Raw genomic sequence first — 24,796 nt, forward strand, 5'->3', positions numbered from 1 at the left:
TATCCTAATGCTTCCTTGGCCTCACTCCCCTGATCGGTGATCAGTGAAAAGTCACTCAGTTGTGTCAGACTCTTAGTGTCAGACTATACAGTCCATGGAATTCTCCAGGCCAGAATACTGGAGTGGGTAGCCTTTCCCTTCTCCAGGGGAATCTTCCCAACCCAGGGATCGAACCCAGGTCTCCCATATTGCAGGCAGATTCTTTTTATCAACTGAGCCACAGGGAAGCCCAAGAATACTGGAGTGGGTAGTCAATCCCTTCTCCAGGGCATCTTCCTGACCCAGGAATCGAACCAAGGTCTCCCACATTATAGGCGGATTCTTTACCAGCTGAGCCACAAGGGAAGTCCAAGAATACTGGAGTGGGTAGCCTATTCCTTCTCCAGTGGATCTTCCCACCCCAGGAATCAAACTGGGGTCTCCTGTATTGCAGGTGGATTTTTTACCAACTGATCTATCAGGGAAGCCCTCATATCACTCCCCTGGCACCCCATATTTAGTCACCCAAGCCTGTGGATGTAGTATTTTCCAAGTCAAGACTTTAGAAAACTACTTGAAGAAGCACAGTATACTTTTGGAACATACATCTCCCCTGTCTTAACTATAAACCACTAAAGAAGACTTTGTTTCATCTAAAGTAACACACACACATACATATACACATACACACGTATTTGTATAGTAAATTGATAAAAATTTAAGACGAGTGTAATGTGAGTATGTAAATATACTTTAAAAATAAGGATGAGTCAATCAGAATGAACAGTGCTCAGAGGCATGGAAACAGAAGAGGGATACAGACACTGAAGGAAAAGGATACAATATACAGTCATAATCAGGAAGTTGCTTACGTGGAGGGCCAACTATACTTATTGTACTACATCATTTTATGTGACAGACTTGTATTTGCAAATTTTGGTTTCATGGAGGCGCCTGGAAATCAATCCCCGTGATACTAAGGGATAACTATTAATTTATAGTCTTAGGCAAGTGAGAATCCCAGTCAGTCAATCCACTGATTAATCCACGCCCTACCCTAGAGATGACAGCCATTAAACATGTGAGCAGCCATGCAATTTCTCATGTCATAATGCCACATTTCCTAAGCAACTCCCTCATTATGACTTGATTCCTATGTGAGCCTGCCTCCTGAATGAGAACTTACTGGTCGCACCACAAGTACTTCAATCTTTGTGCTAGTTATTCCTCACTGTAAATGAATAAATGAATACTATCGGTTTTATACATCAGTTACATGAGCCTGATTATCACTGGATCTATCTATGAAAAATAGCTCCACCCTGATGTGTTTGAGTCAACAAGGCTGAAGGTCATACAATAAACTCCCAGAGGTAATGCACCCCCTCCCACCACTCCATCCACAATCTTACTTCTCTGCAGTGTCCCATGGATGAGTATTCTTACACCTTTGGAAATATGAATAGCCACTAGACCTCAATATGCCTTAAACAAAAATAAATTTATTTCTAAACCTGTTTTTATATTTCCATTGCTTATTTCTACTAATCATCCCACCATCCCTCCTACCCACAGGTCATCACCACAACCTCTGATTTTTCACTCTCCATTTCCCACCCTACCACCAACTGTTCAGCCAATATTTTCACCTGTCCTCTCAGTCTCATTCCTATTTCTATTACCCAGAATTAACCATATCATTTCACTTCAGCTAATCCAATAATCTAAGTGATCTACCAGGTTTTAGGTCTTCTTCTTTCTCTAACGCATTTTATATCCTGCTGCAAGATTAAGCATAAATTCCATAAATTAAGTATGTTAATCCATTGCTCAAAAAATCCCAATGGCCTGTTAAATAAACTTAAAGCCTAGCACACATGGTCCTCCAAGATTATACTCCAAACCTAGAGCCTTTGACTAACGTTAAGTGATAAGTAAGGGCTGATCCCCTCGGCCATCACAGCAGCAGGTGAAGCTGGGGGAGAGATCCAATTTCCCCAGTGTGCTATACGATATGGCTATTCCTGTATGCCACAACACAAAGAAGCTGGGAAGCACTGTCTCGGGTGACTGACATCCAAGATATATCCATTATTACCACTCCTGCTCCAGCAGGAGGAGCAGAGAATAACGAGGTAGCTCTGAAATACTTAGAGTGGCACGCTAAGAAACAAAACAGTAGGTATGGTCACGTGAAAAGGCAAATGCTGTAAGTATAATATATCCAGCACTATGCAGAGAAGATGGTCTTGGGTCTCTGAAGAGTCTTCAAGTTGCAAGGCGCTGGATGCAGTAGAGTTGAGAGTAACTAGTCATTAAGATCATCCAACTCCTGCCTCTTCTTGTTGGTTTCTGTGCTCATCAAACAAGCTTCTAATGCTAATTTGGCTCCTCCAATAAATTTGCCTTCAAGCAGTAAACACTGCTAGACAATGACTGCCTCACCTGTAGCTCTGGCAGCTCCCCTTTCTGTGTGCCAATGAAGATCTGGAGGCCATGAGTCCAAGGGGACAAATCCTGGGCTGTAAGTGTACACTGCTGTGTTGCTTATCTGGAACTCTGACAGACAGACCAACAAACAATTCTTCCTTATCCTGACCTGAGGGAGGGAAATCTGTGAAGAAGTGTTATCAAGTCTTCATATCTCCAATTTCTATTTACTAAAATGTAAACAGCTCTGGAGCATTCATGAATGTGAACATGCCATTCTAGGAGAAAGGGTGTAAACTAAAAACCACCTTGTATAAAAAGTGTTCAGACTTTTGAGATACGATTCTAAAAGTAAGAAAAGATCTAAAATTCAATGTTGGTTGAAATATCTATCAAATTAATAATCTAAAATTAATATGAATTAATGTGACATGACGACTTGTCATCGTGGTCAGAGAAATTAAAATAGATTCCTCAGATCCAAAGGGATATGTGCTACTGCAGTCACAGTGAATGTAAAAGAAGCCAGAGTGGTCCACGCAATTGTGTGGTTAATTATTTTTGTGAGCAAAAGGAAACAAGGAGCTAAAACCCAGAAGATAAACAGCAGAAGAAACAGAAAAAAAGAATTCACTGTTCTCAACAAAAAGAGAAAAAGCTTTATCTATGTCCCTGTCCCCAATTATTTCTGAAGTCTTTCTCCTGGTTCATAAGCTGTCAAGCATTCCATGACGCAGGCGAAACAAGCACCAGGGACAGCAGTACTGCTGCCAACATCTACTGGAGCACAGTGGCGCTTTTAGGGGCCCTTTTGTGAGGACAATACCCCTCTCTCCTCTCCTAAACTATGAGCACTTAAAAAATAAAAATCCTCTCCTGTAGAAGAACGTTTGTCTTATCTTCCAACTCAGCTACAGAGCTGTCACAACTGCAGTGCTGAAGACACATAACAAAGTTTTAGCCTCAGACAAATAATGAGGTTTCTGTAAACTGCAACGTGAAAGAAAATCACGATCCTTGTCTCCTTACTTCACCCAGAGCAGCTGAGCCAATTCCAGATACTGTTAGAAAAAACGTAGTGTCTAGTCCTTTGTCTCTGACCTGCTGTTTCTTCACATTTTAGCAGCTGGACATTGAGTGGCCACAACAGCAAGATAGGATGTTATCCTTTCACCTCAAAGATCCCAACTCTCTGGCCAAAATACAAAGGTTTGGAAGGACAATTTAATACATACACTGGGAATACTAATACTGCTTTCCAAATCTGCCAATCTCCATCAAAAACAATTCTGTTCTGTTCTGTTCAGTCGCTCAGTCGTGTCCAACTCTTTGCGACCCCGTGGACTGTAGCCTACCAGGCTTCTCCATCCATGGGATTCTCCAGGCAAGAATACTGGAGTGGGTTACCATTTCCTTCTCAAGGGGATCTTCCCGACCCAGGGATCGAACCCGGGTCTCCCGCATTGGAAGCAGACGCGTTAACCTCTGAGCCACCAGGGAAGCCCTCAAAAACAATTACACAGCCACAATTTGCCAACATTTACAGATCAGTGCTACCAAAAGAACCAAGGCAAATATCAATGTCCATACTTCCTTCCCCATAGAGAACTAAGAAACTATGTTAGCATCCAGAAACTATGTTCGCCCCTGCAATTTGCGAAGTAAAACAAGACAAATGATAGTGAGAAAACAAGTGTTCCTTAAAAGGAAAAGAAAACAAAACAGAACAGGAAGTCAAATCTTATTTTGGTCATAAGTAATCCAACTGGACAGACATCCTAAAAGAAAATATGTGCAAGCAATTAAAAATAGGTCAAAATTGCCTTCCTAGCTTAGATGGGTCAAGTTTTGCTATATCCTAGGAAGATACCAGTGTCCTTTCACACGAGCTTTGTCTTTTGTGAGTCTATGCATTTCTACATTATAGAAATTACACAATTATTTGCAGATTAACTTTTCCATCTATGGCTAAACCGCACCAAATGCATTTATCTCTGCAGCTGTATTATATACAACCTTCTGGTCTAGCCTTTAGTCTACAAAATCTATTTCAGGGCATAAAGAGAAGAATAGGGTCAACAGGAATTTAAGAGGCCATGATAAAATTAATCTGCACTAGAGGAAATGGCAACCCACTCCAGTGTTCTTGCCTGGAGAATCCCAGGGATGGGGGAGCCTGGTGGGCTTCCGTCTATGGGGTCACACAGAGTCGGACACGACTGAAGTGACGCAGCAGCAGCAGCAGCAGCCACTAAACTTACATTGGTTACTCACTATATTTAGCTGAACTACTGGGTACAACACAAAAAATAATTTTGAAAAATTAAGAGTAATCAAAAGAAAAAATAAAAATGAAGTCCTTGTTCTTAAATACCCTGACAGCTTACCAATAATGATCTGACTTAGAGGAAGCCACAAGAGTATTGTCTGTAACCTCCAAACAATATAGAACTGGGTCTCATTACTAGACGATGGGAAAGGAAATATTATATCAACATAACAACTCATCCTTACACAGGGGAGAGAGTAAGAGCAATGATAAGAAACTACATAATATAGGAGAGAACCATAGGTAATTCTATGTGGCTGGAACACAGAAGGAAGTGTTCTTTTCTCTCCCTTTAAGCTAAGTCTTATCAAGCAATGCCAATATAAAGAAAAAGAGAAAAAGTAGGGCTGCTCTACCTAGTTGAAGAACACAGACTCAAATGGACCAAAAATTGAATATAAGAACTAAGACAATAAAACTCTTAGATGAGAGCACAGATATAAATCTTTATGACCCTGGATTCCACAATGGTTTCTTAAATATATTGTAACAGAAGCACAAGCAATCTAAGAGAAAAAGTCATTTCATCAGAATTAACAACTTTTGTTACTGAGCTTGGCCAATGCACTCTCCCCTACTTCTTTCCCTAATCTCTTGAAGTTGTTACTCTAGCCATCCCTTCTCTAGTAAGTTGGTTCTCACGTTTTTTTCTCTACTCTAAATATCTTGAAAACTATGAGAAAGGTGAGGAGGAAATAAAAATTTCCAGGGGACCACCAGTATTTTGATAAAGACTCCCATCTCCATTTGTTCAGGAACATAAAGTCACTTTAATATACAGTATTTCCCATTTCCAATGTCAGTCCCTGTATGTTTAAATACTATGCAATTTTGTCAAATGTATTAAAAACTAAAATTAACTAAAATCTTTAATTTTTAAAAAAATTAAAAATTTCATCAAGAATCAAATACCTGGTCTCTGCAATCAGTACCCAAATAATCTAGAGTATTTTCTGATCAAAAATGCATCAACCCTTAAAATAACCTTTCTAACCTCTTTACTAGTCCATCAGAATCCTGAGAGGACAACATAAGCATTGAAACCCTAAAAAACATATTGCCAAATACTTGGAAATAGTACCAGGTTGAAAGATCGGAACACCTAATATGTATATGTTTAATTGCAGGTGTCTAATACTATAGTTTTTTAAGAGTAAAGCTTCTCTGAGCTGTGTTCAAATAATGTTTCGTGGAATGAGCAAAACAAGAAGGAAAATGGGAGTACTAAATATTCTAGATAAGTAACAATACAAAGTCTGATTTAAAAATCAGTATCATTACAATTTTAAAGCATTTTCACGTGCTTTCCCACTTACTTCCCACAATCATCCTGACATTTACAAAGACAAATCTAAGACTGTCCTTTAAGAATAAAGCATTAAGATTAATAAGTATTAAGCATTTAATGCTTGACAAGCATTAAGATTAAATTTACATGGGTCATTACTGTCATGTTCTCACCCTCCACATCACTGTTTCTCTAAGTAAAGCTTGCAGCAAACATATAGGAGGATCTTCAAAGCTTAAAGGCAGTAAACTAACTGAGGATATAACATATATTTAGCACCACACTATGCCAAATCTATCTGGAGCAAAACGTGCAGCAGTCAAAAGAAATCATGGAAAGTGCTGATCCTATGGATGGAAAGAATGTAAATAGATAGTCAAGATCTGTGCAGAAGACAAGTTTCATTAAAATGCTTCAACCAATGCTGGCTAACAGCTAACCTGACTTCCTGTCTCCAAGAGCTGTCTAACTTTCAAACCTAAATGCAACCAGCTCCAAAAGCCATTATCTACAAATTTCATTCATGCCAACTCAGATTCTAGGCTGGGTACTGGGAAGTGAAATCAGATTAACCTTCCTTAACCATTCTAACATAAGGAAGTAGAAGCCATTCCAACATACTAGTTCTTAAGTGAGTTTTTCAGGAATTAACCAGGGATTCTTTCTTCAGTTCAGTCACTCAGTTGTGTCTGACTCTTTGTGACCCTATGAATCACCCAATACCTAAAATAAATTTTCCTTTATCATCAAGTCTGTGTGATTTTTCTGTCTCTAAATCTATACTCCTAGAATAATTAGGGTAGGGTAAAGGGACTGGGCAATGAGAAAGGAGGGGAAGATTTTACAAATTTCATTATCACCACACAATCACAACTACTCAGAAACCTGCTCAATCACACAAAATGATTCAAGAGCAGCAATTTTCAAAGTGTGTTCTGAGAACTCCTCTGTTGCTGTTCAGTCACTCAGTTGTGTCCAATTCTTTGCGACCCATGGACTGCAGCATGCCAGGCTTCCCTGTCCATCACCAACTCCAGGAGCTTGCTCAAACTCATGTCCTTCCAGTCAGTGATGCCATCCAACCATCTCATCCTCTGTTGTCCCCTTCTCCTCCTGCCTTCACTGTTTCCCAGCATTAGAGTCTTTTCCAATGAGTCAGTTCTTCGCATCAGGTGGCCAAAGTATTGGAGCTCCAGCTTCAGCATCAGTCCTTCTAATGAATATTCAGGGTTGATTTCCTTTAGGATGGACTGGTTTGATCTCCGTGCCATCCAAGGGACTCTCAAGAGTCTTCTCCAGCACCACAGCTCAAATGCATCAATTTTTCAGCATTCCGTCTTCTTTATGATCCAACATCCATACATCACTACTGGCAAAATCACAGACGGACCTCTGTCAGCAAAGTAATGTCTCTGCTTTTTTCTGAGAACTCCGATCTCTCCCCCCATTTTTTGAGTGGGGGAGGGCACAAGCACAAACCGCTTTCATAATACACATTAAGATACTATTTGCTTTTTTACTGTCATGCTCTCACGAGTGGAGTTTTCCACAAGCTACAAAGGGTGTGATACAACAAATAAAAACAATGCCACTATTCTCAATATTCTTTTTAAAAAATGTTATTATTACACTTATATGACATATCTAGAGTTGTCAAATTCAGACAAAGTAAAACAGTGGTTTCTGGGATGGGAGAATACGGAGTTAGTGTAGGTAGAGTTTCATCTGAAGATGAAAAAGATCTGAAATGCTGGTGATGACTGTACAACAAAGTGAATGTACTTAATGCCACAGAACTGCATGCTTAAAATGGTAAATCTGACATCAGGTATAAGTGAAGTCCCTCAGTTGTGTCCAACTCTTTGTGACCCCAGGGACTGTAGCCTGTCAGGCTCCTCCATCCATGGATTTTCCAGGCAAGAGTACTGGAGTGGGTTGCCATTTCCTTCTCCAGGGGATCTTCCCAACCCAGGGATTGAACCCAGGTCTCCCGCATTGCAAGCAGACTCTTTACTGTCTGAGGCACAAGGGAAGCGACATCAGGTATATTTTACCACAATTGAAAAAAAAAATACAAGTAACGTTAATTTTTAATGTGTTTATTATTCTAAAACGGGTTATAAAATCTTCAGTTTAAAATTTTAATACTGTAAATATCTATAGATATAATCTACACACAAAAAAGCTTTTAGGTTCCACAATTTTTTGTTGTTGCTGTTCCACAATATTTTTAAGTTTGTGCAAAGGGGTCTTAAGACCAAGAAGTTTGAGAACCACTGCGCCAGAGTGTAGTCAATTATGTAAGTCTTCCATTGCATTCTTTACCTCCATTAATCTACTTAGCACTTACTACCAAATAAAAGCAAAAGCAATGGTGCCGAGTCTATCGGTCCAATCTTCTAAGTGGACAGCAATACCTTTCCATAAGGTCTCCTATCTTAAGGTCAACAAGACACGGGCTTCACTGTTTTGGGTTGTTTTTTTCTTTTTTTGCAATAAGTATTAAAGGCATTCAACCACAGCAATGTAGAATATTATACTACTAACATATGGCAACAGTGAGCACCTACTTACCCACTACCCATATCTTACAATTAACCTTTGACCAAACTGCTTTATCATATATCTATCCAATTCTATTTGTTTCTGTGTAAACTGAAGATATCAGTATGTGACTGTCACTAACCAATGTTTATTTTCTTTTGAAGTAAAAATTTACATACAATGAAATGTACAAACATTAAGCACATACTTGCCAAGCTTCCACAAATGCATATACATGTGTAACTCAAATCTGTTATCAGCACAAAAAACGTTACAATCATCATAGAAAGTTCCTCCATCCCATGAGGTCCCCACTCTTCTGATTTTTCACCTGGAGACTACTTGTGCTTGTTCTAGAATTTCATATAACTAGAATGACATTTGTACTTCTTCACTTAGCATGTTTTTGAAATTAATCTGTATTATAGTATGTATCAATAGTCCATTCCTTTTTACTGCTGAGTAGTACTCTATGAACATACCACAGTTAATTCATTTTCTTAATAATGGACTGTTTTCAGTTTCCTGATCTTAGAACAAAGCTACTATGGTCATTTTTGTACAGGGCTTTTTCTCTTGTGTAAAAACTTAAAGAGTGGAAAATTTCTAGGCGAGAAAACCTTTTAATCATGGAAAATCTCAAACATATACAAGAAGAGAGAACAGCATGAGTTCTCGTTAAAGCCAGGTGCTACTATATTATTTCACACACACACCTGTTTCACCTTAACCCCCTCCTATTATTTTGAAGTTGTAGATACCATCATTGTGTCTTTAAATACTTCAACATGTAAACAACGTTTATAATCTGGTCAAATTATTTATTATGAAACAATCAAGAAACCTTCATTTGATTTACCCATGGATTAAGTGTTTAATTATTAAAGTAGAAATGGATGAACTATAATTTTTCTTCTTTTCACATCTTTCAAATGATGTTTCTCTACCATCCCTCCTTGATAACTAGAAAGTCAATGGTACCAAGATACCTTCTGCTGTTACTCTGAAAGAACTAGTGCTAAACACAAAAACTGGTATTGATAAATATCATAAAGAAATAAACATCAATATGATCAAGCAGATTTCCCAATTGTCAAGCACCTTGAATTACCTAATCTCATGACATGGTTATCATTTGAAAAGTGAAACTGGTGTTGTTCAGTCGCTAAGTGATGTTCCACTCTTTGTGACCCCATGAATTGTTGCATGACAGGCTTCCCTGTCCCTCACTATCTCCCTGAGTTGAGATCAAACTCATGTACATTGAGTCAGTGATGCCATCCAACCATCTCATCCTCTGTCGCCCCCCTTCTCCTCCTGCCCTCAATCTGTCTCAGCATCAGTGTCTTTTCCAAAGAGTCAGCTCTTCCCATTAAGTGGCCAAAGTACTGGAGCTTCAGCATCAGTCCTTACAATGAATATTCAGGGTTGATTTCTTAACGATTAATGAGTTTGATCTCCATTGTTGTCCAAGGGACTCTTAAAGAGTTTTCTCCAGCACCACAATTCAAAAGCATGAATTCTTTGGCCCTCAACATTCTTTATGGTCCAACTCTCACATTCATACATGACTACCGGGAAAATCATAGCTTTGACTAGATGGACGTTTGTCGGCAAAGTGATGTCTCTACTTTTTAATACACTGGTCTAGGTTTATCATACCAAGTGAAACCATATATGAGACTTTTTTAAAAAAGTCTGATAACTAGCCCTTTGTGAGAACAAAGGTAGTCTTCATTACATCCTTAGGTGAACAAGGAGGTAAAATTTCAACCCTTTCAGTAACTAGATTACAACTATCTGTGCTGGAGAGGGTAAGGGGAAATGACGATTCTCAACAGTTGATGACAGTATTAACACACATGATCTTTTCCAAGGGATATCTAGGAAAAAACTGGAAATTTCATTTTCAAAAACTTAACCAAGTAAACTCTTGCATAAAACATGCAACAAGATGTTCTCAGTGTTGTTTGTAACAGAGAAAAATTGTTTACAATCTAAATGTTCAATAGAGCATTAGTATAATTATACAACATCCAAATAAACACACTACAGGGTTTATGTTTAGAACCACATATGCCAAACTATTAATGGCAGTTATGCAAGGGAGGGAAATACTTGCCACTTATCAATTTTAACTGCCACTTTCTAAATAGGTTTCACTATAATTTCAGTTGGATCCTTTTTCTCTGTGCCAAGGTTGGTTTTTTGTTCTTGTTTTTTCTTAAAAAAGAAAAAAAAAAAAAGCTCAAGGCCTCAGAGGTAACCCTAAGGTGTAACTTTGAAAATACAGGGTCCCCTGAGTAACTGCCAGAAAGGTGAATTGTAGAGTTAAACAGTGTACAGAGTGACAAAGAAAAAATAACTGAGATCTTAGACAAAGGGTTCTGACAAGATGCCAATATATTAGTAAGAAAGCTGATCGCCGAAGAATCGATGCTTTTGAACTGTGGTGTTGGAGAAGACTCTTTAGAGTCCCTTATACTGCAAGGAGATCCAACCAGTCCATTCTAAAGGAGATCAATCCTGGGTGTTCATTGGAGGGACTGATGCTAAAGCTGAAATTGCAATACTTTGGCCACCTCATGCGACGAGTTGACTCACTGGAAAAGACTCTGATGCTGGGAAAGGTTGGGGGCAGGAGGAGAAGGGGACGACCGAGAATGAGATGGCTGGATGGCATCACCGACTCTGTGGACATGAGTTTGAGTGTACTCCGGGAGTTGGTGATGGACAGGGAGGCCTGGCGTGCTGTGATTCATGGGGTCACGGAGAGTCAGACACGACTGAGCGACTGAACTGAACTGAACTGAAAGCACAGGTGTCATACAATTCAATACAACTTAATATTGCTTGCTTTATTTACGACCTAACCCAGAGTTCTTCAACCTTGGCATTACTGTCATTTGGGTTGGGTAATTCTCTGAGGCAGGGGACTGATTCTCCTATGCATTAAGTGATCATCAGCAGCATTTAGGCTTCTACTCACAGTATGTTAGTAGCACCTCTTCACTCCCACTTCAGTCTTGATAACCAAAGAACTCTCTCCCACCCTAGTATTGACAACCAAAATCACTATCTCCAGAACTAGCCAAATGTCCCCTGGTGGGTAAATTCACCTGACTGCGAACCACTGATCAAGCCTTATATATCCGTATATACAATATTCCACTCCACTTCACTCTTCAGAAAGAACTCTTAGCTTCAAGGAGCTTACATTTCAACGGCAAAAAAAATGCAAAAGTTTTAAAATGTTATTGCATTTTATTGAGGAGGGCATCAAAATTACAGATCAGGTGAGTTTTGTCCAGGACAGATCTACCCTCCCTCCCTCCTAACTTACATTTGTCAAACTGTACAAATTCCTCAAAACACTGATCTTTTAGTCAGTTACTATGTTACTGAGAACTAAATGTGTTTCACACAATTTCATCTGGAGTCAAACCACCTGGATTCCTTGCTCTTCCAAACTCAGTTTTGTGACATCAACCAAGTTACTTAACTTCCTCATGTCCCTGTTTTCTTAACACAGTGGGTATATCAAGTTCTTAAAGCAGTGCTTGGCATATAGTAAAAGCCCCGTAAATGTCAGCTATTACCTATTATCTTAACTACATAAAGACAAGCATCATCTTCACCAATTCATAGATAAAGAAACAGAGGCTGAAACTTGCCTACAATCGCAAAATTATAAGGTTACAGAGCAGTGATCCTAAAACAGTCAGTCTTGACTCCAGAGCCCATAATTTTTCAGTCATGTCAGTAAGCTCACGTTAAGACTATCAAGAACATACTGGTTTCTTACTTCAAAATAATAACTAGCACTAGACACATTTTCTATAAGACATTCATTTAGAACACAACTGAATTCAAATGTATTACAGAATTAAGGTAACAGGATTTACACACCAACAGAGACAACTTTCAGTTTCTATATATTTTAAGTGATTCTTACTTTAAAAAAAAAGAACACAGACGTTAACTCCTGAAATTGTTTAAACATTATACTGAAGCAATCTACTGAAATCAGTCTAATAAAAGACCATAAACACAAAAGGACAACACCGGGTTGTTTGAGACAGAGGTTACCTTGTACACTGCATTCGCTTAAGTGTCCTGTTCTTACTCCAAGGTCATAGACTTTCTATATGTTTGTTCCCAAGTCCCAGAAGGGCTCTGTATACCCCTTTGATTTCTTCACTTTGCCCTTACCTCACACCCAAGTTCTTAATGACTCCTGAACACCTTACTCAATTTTTTAACCACCTGCCTTGCTGTCATACAACTTATTAACCATTTTTACTTAAACTTTACCATTTCCAACATTTCTTAATAGGATCAGGAATGACTTTTTCATCACCTCTTCCTAAAGGCATTTCACTGAAGTCGTCAGCTTTTCAACATTTTTTTTGTACTGTATATATTGTTTTTTTATTGAAGTAAAGTTGAATTAAAATGTGTTAATTACTGCTTACAGCAAAGCGACTTAGTTATAGATACACACACTCTTTTTCCATGTCCTTTTCCATTATGATTTGTCACAGAATATTGAATATACTTCCCTGTGCTATACAAAGTTGTTTTCAACATTTCTTTAACAACTAATGACATGTTCTTCAACCTGGACTATAAAAACTACTCATTTTAGAGTTGGAAGTCAGAGTACAGGTGGAATGACTGGGAGCATATCACTTTTAATAGTCCAAGAATACCAGAATTGGAAAAAACAGAAATTTTAGCCCAACTCTGGTTTCACAAATGACAAAAACAGACAACTTGGTGACAGCTTCCTCTCTAACTTCTCTTAGATTCTACAAAGAACTTGGCCTTGACCATTTGGGTCCCATTATTTCATTTGCTCTTTAGATTACTTGCATTTCAACACTTTTTACTGCCTCCACAATTCATTATTCTCTCTCAATACAGTGATTATCAAAAAGGTTTAGAGTTGTCCACCATGTTCATTTTGAGTTAATAGTCCAAATAACTCCACCCAAAACTTACTCTATCAAAGAAAAGCCTGAGAATATATACTTATGACCAAAATCCTGCCTATCTTCTATGTTACTTTTTTATTACTAGCCTCCTATAACAGTGTCATCTACTTCCTCCACACCAAATTCCTCTTCCTGTTTCCCAGAGGGGGGCAAAAAGAGAAAACCTAATCTTAGCACTCATGTTCAGCAATTTTAGATTTCATTTCTCTTTCCCAATTATTTTGATAGATTCCTTACTAAATCACTAATTTACCAATCATCAGACTTGTTCACTAACCAACCCCTTTTTTACCTATCAGTTCAGATTACAAACTGGTAATTAGCACCCAAACTGTGAATTCTAGATGCTGCCACCTACACATCATTCAAAAAATCTTCCCACTGTCAATCAAATAAGGAAATTACCTCCGACATTCTCTTACATAGTTCCTACCCTCTTACAGGCTTTTCTACTATAATAGCTCTACATATATCCTGCTCTTCACACAAACCCTTTTCCATGAATAAGGCCGATACTGTATATTCCTTCTGCCTGAAATACTGACACCTCCACTCCCATCCTCCCCTTCTGATGCTCATTCCAAAAGCCACTCCTTGTAAAGCCTTCCCTGAGATTTCTGCTTCCTTCAAATGACAGATCATTTTGTTCAGAACTGTATTTGAGTACTTTCACATGCACTCCTTTTTATAAATTACTGGAGGACAAAATCTCCGGTTTCTCAGCTTTGTTCTTCCCCTGCTGCTTAGCACAGTGCCTTATACATGATAAGCTCTCAAACACAGCCAACTTGAAGATGGGCTTTCTTGCGATTTTTTGGTAAGTTGACCAGTTAAGTCACAATTGGTTTCTTCAGTCATTTTACTAATAAAAATGTTTTATTTATACCCTGGCATCTGAACTCTTCTATTTCACTTAGTTTAAATAATATAAACAAAAAACCTGTCCTAATTTCAGGGGATTCGGCCTACTGAAACGATCTTCTTGGTCTCTCTTTCGAGTCACTTATCAAGTAAGCAAACTTGCCTCCACTTAAGCCATCATAAAAACTAAAATTTATAGGAGCCAGAAAATAAAACAAGTTAACTTGCTGTTAACTGGGAATATTAACAGGAAAAATTCTGTGGTCATTCTGAATTACTGCAGGGTAAGTAACAAACTGCAAAGAAGTAACAGCACAGAACAAGAGACTGAAATATGCTGTGAGAGTGCCCCAAAGTAACACCTGTACAGAAAAGCTTGTTAACAGATGGGGTTCTTACAGTCTTCCTTGATGACACAATGGATGTTGCCAACAACTGCTACCACATGCTACTGAAGTCTATAATCACTTTTATAAGTTGGCAATTTTTTTTTCATACAAGCAATTCAGCTTAAAAATCCTACATGCCTCCTCTACACTAGGCAGGGAGTGGAAGACAGAGATGAACATATTACTTTCATAAAGCAAAAAATCTCAGTATGGTTTTCTCCACTTTGTACACACTCTGCATTGCTTCCTTTCCCCCTTTACCAGCTATCTTCATCAGCCTGATTTTGTTCAGATTATCTATTATTTGTACTGGAAAAGGAGGTGAAAGAAAAAAAATCCTGTCCCACGAATCTGATGGAGCAAGGAAAAAAAGGTTGGGAGAGCAAGAGGCATTACCTCTAGTCCCTCTTATAAAATCACCAATCTATGAGATGTGTCTTTCATAAGCCCACCTAAAACATGTGTAACAAACACCAAAAATTAGTAGCCCTCTTGTAAAAGAGGCACTGAAAAAAGGTAACGACATCAGATATTTCGTATTTTATTAGCAGACCCTCAAAAACACTCCGGATACAATGCTGGTACTGAAATTTTAAAACCTTACCTTACTAATCAGAAGATCCATACAATGACAAAGCTAAAAATGTTCTCCCAGTAATAAGTGTGAATCATAGCAGTCACCCTACTCCACCCAAAAGCCACCCTTGCTAAGACCAGACAGTTCAAAACCTGGACAGCTTTCCCCGCTTGCTCTACGCCAGATAGGAATTCATTTCAACACCTCAAGATTTAAGTGTAGCTTTGTAGCAACTAGGGAACGTTATCCCGTACTGAAATTAACCAGGATATTTCATTCTTTTTATTTAGCTGTGCCTTTTCCACATTTATGAAACTCTCCCCCTTCCGCGTTTTTAAGGAGGAAAAAGCTCAACAGCTACTCTACTTGAAAAACGAACAATCTATTCAGGTTTTCGAAGTAAATTTGCATTATTCCTAGGTCTGGGAGGAGAACCGACTTACACTGTCACTATCCCAAAAGTCCCGCACTTTCAACGGAAGCCTGAGCCTATGAATTGATTAAATACATGTGAAGAAGGGTTCCCAGATAGCCTGTATAAGCTGATGAACGAATTTCAGTCTGGTACCAACCGACTCGCACGTTTCTAAGTTATTTGGTGTGGAGCAACCCACTATCTAGGAAAGATCTACTTACCACTAGGGAGGGGGGAAAAAAAACAAAAAGCTTCTTGATCTCAAGAACTGAAATGCACCAACCCACTATCTAGGGAAAGATCTACTTACCACCGCTGGGGGCGAGGTGGGGGGAGCTTCTTGATCTTAAAAACTGAAATGCACCAACCCACTATCTGGGAAAGATCTACTTACCACTGAGGAGGGAGGGGTGGGGGAGGAATAAAAGCTTCTTGATCTCAAGAACTGAAGTGACACATGAAAGAGGCGAAAAGCTAACCACCTCAAACACAGTGGCAGACCATCAGGGCCCCGGCCCCCATTCCGCTGCCATGAACGTCCCGAGGGAGGGCCTCACACAAAGCTGGAGGGGATGAGGGGAGGCCGCCACCGCCGCCCCCCGTGTCCCCAACTTCTCCCTGCACCCGGAGAAGGTCCGCGGGACTCACCAGGACCGTGGTGCAGATGGACCTCAGCTCGGACTCCACTTTCTCCCGGTAGTCCTTGATCAGCTGCAACTTCTTGTCCGAGGTGTCGGTCTTCTGCTCGATGCTGGAGATGACCCTCCAGGCGGACCGGCGGCCCCCGACCACGTTCTTGTAGGCCACCGACAGCAGGTTGCGCTCCTCGTTGGACAGCTCGGCGCCCTGCTCCGTCACGGCCTTCATGCAGGTGGCCATGTCGTCGTAGCGCTCGGCCTGCTCGGCCAGCTTGGCCTTCTGGATCAGCTCCGTCTTCTCCATGGGGGCCGGGGGAGCGGACAAGGTCGAGCGCGGACCCGGGGGGCTGGCGGGGGGTGGGGGAGCGCGGCGAGGAGGCCTGAGGGCGGGCGCCGGGGTGGGGGGGGGCGGCAGGAGGGCGGGGGCGGCGCCGTCAGACAATGCGCCCGGCCGCCCGGCCGCCCCTTTTGTCCGTCCCCGCGCGCGCCGCCCAGTTCAATTTCCCTCCCCCCGCCCACGCTCCCCACACCGCGGGGCGCCCTGGAGGGCCTGGGGGGTGGGGGGCCGCCCGCCGAGCCGGGCCGCGCGGCGTGGGGTAGAAGCTGAGGTGAGGTGAGGCGCGGGTGAGGAGGAAGGGCCGCTCCCGCGCCCGCGCCCGCCCGGGGCCCAAGATGGAAGCGACCGTTGGCCCGCACCTTCCCGCCGGAGCCTGTCCCTGAGGGGAGCGGGCGTCGAGGCCCGCCGCTCTCTCTTCCGCCCCCACACCCCACCCCGGGGAAAGCCTCCCGCCGGACCCTCGAAGAAGGATTTCCCCGCCCCCCACCCCCGGTCCCGCGCCCCGGGACAACCCCGGCGCTCACCTTCACGTCTCCGCGGCCGCGGCGCGAGTCCCACCACTTGGATCCCTCTTCTGGCTTTAGCCGAGGACCCTCCCGTCTCAGCCTACCTCGGAGGCGAAAGGCGGGGCCGCCGCGCGGCCCGGCCCCTCGAAACCGCCCATCCCGGCCAATGGTGAGCCGAGATGTCCCCGAGAGTTCCGCCTCCCTCCCCGGATCTGGCCAATGAAGACTGAGCGCGCGGAAACGGGGGCGGGGGAGAAGGGGGCGGGGCGGGAGGGGGAAAGGGGAGGCTAGGAGGGTGGGTCGGCTTGGGCAAGTTCGGTTGGCCGGCAGGCTGCGGCTTCGGCCACGGGGTTTCCTCCAATTAGATCCAGGGTAAAAGGACGTCACTGTTACCATGGCAATGCTGTTACCAACGCCCCTCATCCTCCCAGCCACCCCCGGCACTCGTGGGCGCGGCACGGGAGCGGGAGGCTCGCACGACCTCTCATGGCGGTGGCCGGGTTCTCCTGCTGCTGCGGCGTTACAGACGGTTCACTGCATCTTGTGGGCTCTCCATGCAGCTGCGGCTCTGGTCGGCCCGGGTGAGGTGGGGCCTGGGAGGGTGACACCATCGGCTGTTTTGTTACCCAAGCTCCTGTCTTTTCTCCACCTTCCTATTCGTGACAAGGGTTTGGAGCTCAAGATACTGAACCCAGCATTTAATGACGTTGCGATGGGGACCGTGAATTAGAAATAATCCCATCCCCATTAAAGAGGAATTAGTTCCTGGAGAAAGTGGCATAAGCTTGGGTCTTACACGATACGTTCGTTTTCAGACAGGCACCTAAAACCTGAAATTCCCTTGGAAAATACTCCCCCCGCCCCCCAAAAAAAGTCCAGGCAATGCCAGATATTATGATTTTCTTTCAAGTGGGAAATGACCTTAGGGATAATTGGGAGAAAAATAAACATTTAATCCTCCCTCCCCCCGCCAAAGCAACTCTTTATATTTCTTTCCAGACTTTCCAGGTCATGCATTTAAATACTTATTTTTCACATCACTGCTGTCTTACATGTACACGCTTTTTATCTTCTGGTGTTATCTTCTGGACAATCGAAAAGCTAAACTTCTCTCCCTAGATGTTGACTGCTGACTTTCCCTTGTGAACACCTCTCTGAAATGAGAGCGATCGCCTCAGATGGCTTCTATTCAGGGTCATCACCAGCCCTTTCCCTTCCCTTTAAACTGGGCGCTCCCCTCCTGCCACTCCCTTCTCTCCGGAATGTTCCTAGTACCAGCCTCCAAATAAGGTGGCTGTCCTGGGTATCTGGAAAGTGGTCTTTGTGCCATCTGGGCTCACACTGCCATGATTCCAGTTCCAGCACGTCCAAGGAAAAACAGATCATTGAGAGCAAAGAATGCCACAGCCAAGAAAGAATTTCACATTCTAAGTGGAGGTCTTAGAAGCAGATCTGGAGACTCTCTAGAAGGGAAGATCTGAGTACTGACAGGTATCAGGAGAAGGTGCGAACTTTACAGAAATCTAAACTCCCTCCCAGCTGCCCCTCCCTATCCTGACTTGTAAAGGTTGCTTTGTGCTTTGACAGACAGGAGAGGCCTGGGCTGGAAAGGGCTTGTGTCTTAGTGCAGAAATGCCTTACTATGTTCCAGGGTTCTAATGGAGGGCCCTGCTGTTATTTCTGGAATCCCTGGGGCCAGGCTGTAGACACACGAGTGTTTATGGCCTTGTGGGCTGGGGTGGAGCCGGACACCAAGAAATCCCCATGGAAAGAATTTGCATGTGCAAGGGCAGATAAAATGCTTTCTGTATGACCAGTGCATTTCGAGCTTACTGAAATCAGAGACAGTTCAGGCGAGAGGAGAGACAGCCCAGCAGAGGTGAGTGGGGGGTGGAGACCCTGGAACAGGATGGTCAGGGGATAGAATCTCTGGTAGGGAGGAAGGGAAAGGGCAAGAACACTAATTCTTTATCAGAAAGCCTGGACTGTACTGCCATCTCCTGAGGTGACCTTGGGCAAGGTTTACCTCTTTCTGTAATTCAGTCTCTATAATTTCTGCTTTCATCCAATCAGATATTTATTGAGCACCAACTCACATAGTTACAATCACCTGAACTCATGGGTAAAAACTGCTTGGAAGCAATGGCACACTGTAAACTTATGTTTCATCAGGGACCAGAGGGGTAGGTTAAATCTAAAGTCCTCTGCCCCTGAAAGAACTCAGAGAAAATTAAAGCTCTGGTGACTTGAAACCCCTGGACACATAAAGAGCTAACACTTAGTGAGTGATCACGTGTGTCAAACACCGTTTTAAGTCTTTCACAAGTCTTAACGCATTTAATCTGCTTAAAGCCACTATGAAGTAGGTACTCCAGTAAGTCCCCTGCCTGCAAACCTTCAAGTTTCAAACTTGCAAAGATGTGAATGTGCCTTTTTGAAGGTCAGGCATGAGTGACACTGCAGCTTGTCTTCCATCTCCTACTGACGATCCTTCAAGTTTGCCACCTCCCTCCTCCAGTCAGTAACTCTTCTTGCCTGTTCCCGCGATGCCAGCCCTTGTATGCCAGCTGTTGTACTGTACTAATGTGCTTTTCAAGGGACTGTCCTGAAAGATTAAACTTGTTTAATTATTTGTGTTTTATTTGTATGTGTTATTTGCGTGAAAAGTATTAAAACCCATTACAATACAGTACTGTGTAGCTGATTGAGTTCATTGGATAATTGGGCTAACTTTGATGGATTTATGAACAAATTGGACTTAGGAATGCACTCTCAGAACAGAGCTCATTCAAATGCAGGGGACTTACTCTACTCTCATGATCACCTTCTCCGTTTCACAGATAAGGAAACTGAGGCACAATGCTTGGATCGAGCACAGAGTGGAAGAGCTAGCGATGGCAGAGCCTGGATGGATGTACGCCTATGTGCACTGCCTGGTGACCAAAGCCCATCCCTGTAATGGCTCTGCCAGCCCTTTGCTCACTGCTGTAGGGACTCCAGGAAAGACCACACTAGTCTCTGTTCTCTAGGAGTTTCATCCTAGCTTAATATAAAACGTGTTAAACATCCACGTTCAACGTGCTGGGAAGAACTCTAGGGAACAGAGAGCTAAGAAAGAAAGCATTGAGTTCTTACTTTATCTGTTTGATGTTCTTGTTATTTTTTCTAAATTGCTTGGTGAGAAGAAGCTGCTGGAGGGAACACACTGAGCTTGAAGCCAGAAGATCCTAAATCCCAGCTCTGTTATTTATTTGCAGTTTGACCTTGAACTTCCCAGGTGGCTCAGTGGTGCAGAATCTGCCTGCCAATACAAGAGACATAGGAGATGCAGGTTTGATCCCTGGGTCAGGAAGATCTGCTGGAGAAGGAAATGGCAACCCACCCCAGTATTCTTGCCTGAGGAGTCCCATGGACAGAGAAGCCTGGTGGGCTACAGTCCACGGGGTCCCAAAGAGTGAGACACGACTGAGCCACTAACATTTGACCTTGAACACCATGATCCTCTCTGGACCTCAGTTTTCTAACCTGTAAAAGCAATCCCTACCCCAAAGAGGTCGTGGAGCTATCCCACAGGAAACATTAGGCATACAGCAGGTGTTTAGTGAATATTGGTTTTTTTTCCCTCTGCTTGGTGGTAGAGTGCAGGGGAGGAAGAGAAGTGCTGGTCCTGTTATAAGCCTCAGAGCCTTATAAAAAGTTAGTGAAGGCTTACCTCTTGAATCACTGTTGTAATTAGTGGAGTTAATGGTCTGCAGAATGGCTCCACTCAGTGTACACTTCTGAATGAATGAGTCCTTCTGGTTGAGTTTACTCTCATAAATTGTTTCAGTGGTTTATTTGCCCAGAGTGGTCGGTCGTCCAGAGGAACTTCTTCCTCTCCGGCTTTGTGGCAGGTATTTTACTGACAAACATGTGAGTGGGACTTTTCACTGCAGATTTCTGTATAATCACCATCAGTGCTTCTGTTGAAAGGATGGTTGAAAAACTTCCTGACTGTCCACTCCACCAGGAGGGGCTGAATGAGATTCACTGGCCAGTTTGGTCAAGGCAGGGTCTTCCCACACATTTCCTGGCTGAGGGCTGGGGTCAGTCTGATGATCAGCCCTGCAGTGGGCAAAGCTCATTCTTGCCATCTGCAGGCATCCATCTGTGCTTGTGGGTATCCTGTTTCTGGCACCTCCTGGACACCCATGGGCTATTTTGTTTTCCAACTCTCACTGTGTGTTCTCAGGGAGAAAAATCTAATCAAATCATTCCATCATTAAAAAACAGATAAGTCTTCCGGCAATAGTTCTGCCACGATTTGCATTTTAAAAGAAAGAAAGCTCTTACATTTGAAGAATAAAAGTTTACTGGTAGGGGAATTTCCTGGCCGTCCAATGGTTAGGACTCAGCACAAGCCATGGAACATGGCCAAAAAAAGAAAAAAGTTTACTGGTAGAATTTCAGGCATTCTGAACCAACATTTGGTCCACTAGCCTTCTGGGTAAGGACTTTGGCATTCTGACATTTCTCCAGCATTTCCTATATGTCAATAAGGTACTTTAAAAAAAACAAAGATTGCTTTTGTAATGGTAATAGTGATGATGACAGTGTTGATTAAAAATGTAACAGCATATGTCATGGCTTCCCTTATAGCTCAGTTGGTAAAGAATCTGCCTATAGTGCAGGAGACCTGGGTTCAATTCCTGGGTCAGGAAGATCCCTGGAGAAGGAAATGGCAACCCACTCCAGTATTCTTGCCTGGAAAATCCCACAGACAGAGGAGCCTGGCAGGCTACATACAGTCCATAGGGTCCAAGAGTTGGACATGACTTGGAGAATAAACCACCAGCACAGGTCATATTAAAAATGAAATAATATATACATGCACAAAAGAGTATAAGAAGAACCCGTGAAGCTATCTCTGCAAGGGGACCATTGCAGGCATTTTGGGAACCTCCTTCTAGACATAGCTGTTGGTTTCATTTGAAAACATGCATGTGGTTTTACATGTATAAGATTACATTCTTCACTTTGTTCAGGGTCATGGTTAATTTTATGTGTCAACTTGGCCGGGTCACAGTGTGCCTAGTATTTGATCATACAGTATTCCAGATGTTTCTATGAGAGTGTTTCAGGGAGAGATTAACATTTAACTTGGTGGACTCTGAATAGGCAGATTGCCCCCTCTAATATGGGTGGGCCACACCCAACAGTGGAAGGCCTGAATAGAATAAGAAGAATGATCTCCCCTGAGCAAGAGAGAATTTTCCAGCAGACGGACTTCGAAATTGCTCTGTAACGTCCTCTCTCCCTGGGTCTCCCACAAACTTCAGACTCTAACAGAAATACAGTTTCTCCTAGATCTCCCCCCTACAGGTTGATCCTGGAAATTTTGGATTTGCGAATTACTTGTAATAAATCTGTCTACATATCTATCTTATTATTATCTTATATATGCATGCATGCATGCTAAGTCACTTCAGTCATGTCTGACTCTTTGAGAATTTATGGATTGTGGCCTGCCAGGCTGCTCCGTATACGGGATTCTCCAGGCAAGAATACTAGAGTGGGTTGCCATTTCCTTCTCCAGAGAATCTGACCCAGGGATCAAACCCGCATACCTTAGGTCTCCTGCATTGGCAGGTGGGTTCTTTACCACTAGCGCCGCCTGGGAAGCGTATATATGGTGGTGACAATGCAGGAGACACAGGTTTGATCCCTGGGTTAGGAAGATTCTCTGGAGAAGGAAATGGCAACCCACTCCAGTATTCTTGCCTGGGAAACCCCATGAACAGAGGAGCCTGGCGAGCTACACAGTCCACAGGGTTACGAAGAGTCAGACATGACTGAAGCAACTTAGCATACCTATATATCTTATTATTTTTCTCTGGAAAATCTTGATTAATACTTTCATTCAACAAATGATATGATATCTTTTACTGGCTTTAAGTGTTTGTCCGTGACATCAGATTCACCTCTGAGCTTCCTGAGAGCTAGGGTTTTCTTCTTTGATCTTGTAGCCATAGTGCCCTCTCAACAAAGGTGAGCCACCCTCCTCTGCGGGTGAATAAACTGATGCCCAGGGAGGTTAAATTACCAGTCTCAATTGCTAAACTACAGAGGTAAGATTAAAAAACAAGTCTGGGTGATTTCAATCTTCTACAACAATAAACAAGACTGTACTACCTGCCATGGAAGATGAAAACTCCAGTGTTTGCTGGCCTGGGAACAACGTTTAGTTATCTGAGGCTCGTGGGTGGCTAAGTATATATCTGCTGGTGAGTCAGCAGCTGATTTTATTTTCATGCGGAAGCCTCTGTTTTTACTCTCAATGTCTCTGCAGGGAGAGGGTACCTCTTCATCCTTTATCTGTCCCCTTTAATTAATTACATGTCTGTCTCTCCTCTCTTCTCCCTGAGCGCCCATAAGTCTGTGACCTTCCAGCAGGCAGAGTTTCATCTGCTTTCCATGTCCCTGGTGACTGACTAATAGAAGACATTCATAGAGGGCTTGTTTGGGGGCTTCCCTGGTGTCTCAGGTGGTAAAGAATCTGCCTGCAAGGCAGGAGATACGGGTTCAATCCCAGAGTGGGGAAGATCCCTTGGAGGAGGGCATGGCAACCCACTCTAGTATTCTTGCCTAGAGAATCCCATGGACAGAGGAACTTGGCGGGCTACAGTCCACGGGGTCACAAAGAGTTGGACACACCTGAGCAACTAACACGTTCACACTTCACACTTTTGGGCCATTAAGGGGGGACATTTCTGATACCAGCAATTGTTGGCACTGTGTGCTTACTTTGTTTCCAACCTTGTACGAAATCACTAGAAGGTTAGTAAATTCGCAGAGGAAAGCATGTGAAGCAGAACTGTATACCCCTCAGAGATTCCATGAACACGGAATTCCATCCGCTTTGACAAGCACACCAAGAACCTTGAGGCTGACCCAGAAGTTCAAGAAAACATCCTAAAGTTTCTGCACTGATACTCACCCATGGAGGAGTGAATGAGCTCTCCAAGGAGCTGCCCACCCCTGACTCAGGCTCAACTTCCTATCTATTCATTCAGCAAAATATCGAAGGGTCTACCCTGGGCCAGACACGACCCTCGGGGCTGGGATTCCAAAAAGAATGAAGACACAGAGTTTGCCTGGTGAGAGCCTGTGGAGAACAGGGAGGTGGGACAGCTCAGAGGGGCGGCAGGGAGTTCTCCCTGGCTTCTCAGTTTTCAGTTGCTCAGCGACCTGACTTCCCAGCCACAGCAGTTTCGAAGTGACTATTGAGAAAGTAGAATTACTTTCAGAATAGAATTACTCCTGAAAGCCCCTCTGAAATCCACTCGATCTTCTTTCTTATCAGATGATTCAGAGCAGAGGAAGCACTGGGGCTCCAGGGCCAGCCTGGGCCTGTCTCTGTGGCCTGACCTGGGAGCCGGTCTACGTGGAAGGTCTGTGCAAGGCAATCAGTTGACAAGTAGAGACGACAGACCTATCAAAAGCTTATGAGTTCGCCATGCTGACAGC

General features: G+C 42.8%; 1 protein-coding gene across 2 annotated transcripts in view; it reads right to left on the reverse strand.

Annotated features, from left to right (window-relative positions):
• YWHAQ (tyrosine 3-monooxygenase/tryptophan 5-monooxygenase activation protein theta) overlaps positions 1-17,427 on the reverse strand; it is a 31,875-nt gene extending 14,448 nt beyond the window's left edge. Inside the window, exons 1-2 of one of the 2 annotated variants that reach the window (XM_055399208.2) lie at positions 17,309-17,427; positions 16,458-16,827 (exon numbers count right to left, since the gene is read on the reverse strand). In XM_055399208.2, the coding sequence (XP_055255183.1) occupies positions 16,458-16,751 (294 nt within the window). In that variant the 5' untranslated portion in view covers positions 16,752-16,827; positions 17,309-17,427. The remainder of the gene's footprint in view (positions 1-16,457; positions 16,828-17,308) is intronic. The other variant, XM_055399209.2, reaches the window with a different exon arrangement.
• Between the last annotated feature and the right edge of the window lie 7,369 nt (positions 17,428-24,796).

The sequence above is a fragment of the Moschus berezovskii genome, chromosome 11 (genome assembly GCF_049115385.1).
Source record: "Moschus berezovskii isolate FMDL1 chromosome 11, NW_MosBer_1.0, whole genome shotgun sequence".
NCBI lineage: Eukaryota > Metazoa > Chordata > Mammalia > Artiodactyla > Moschidae > Moschus > Moschus berezovskii.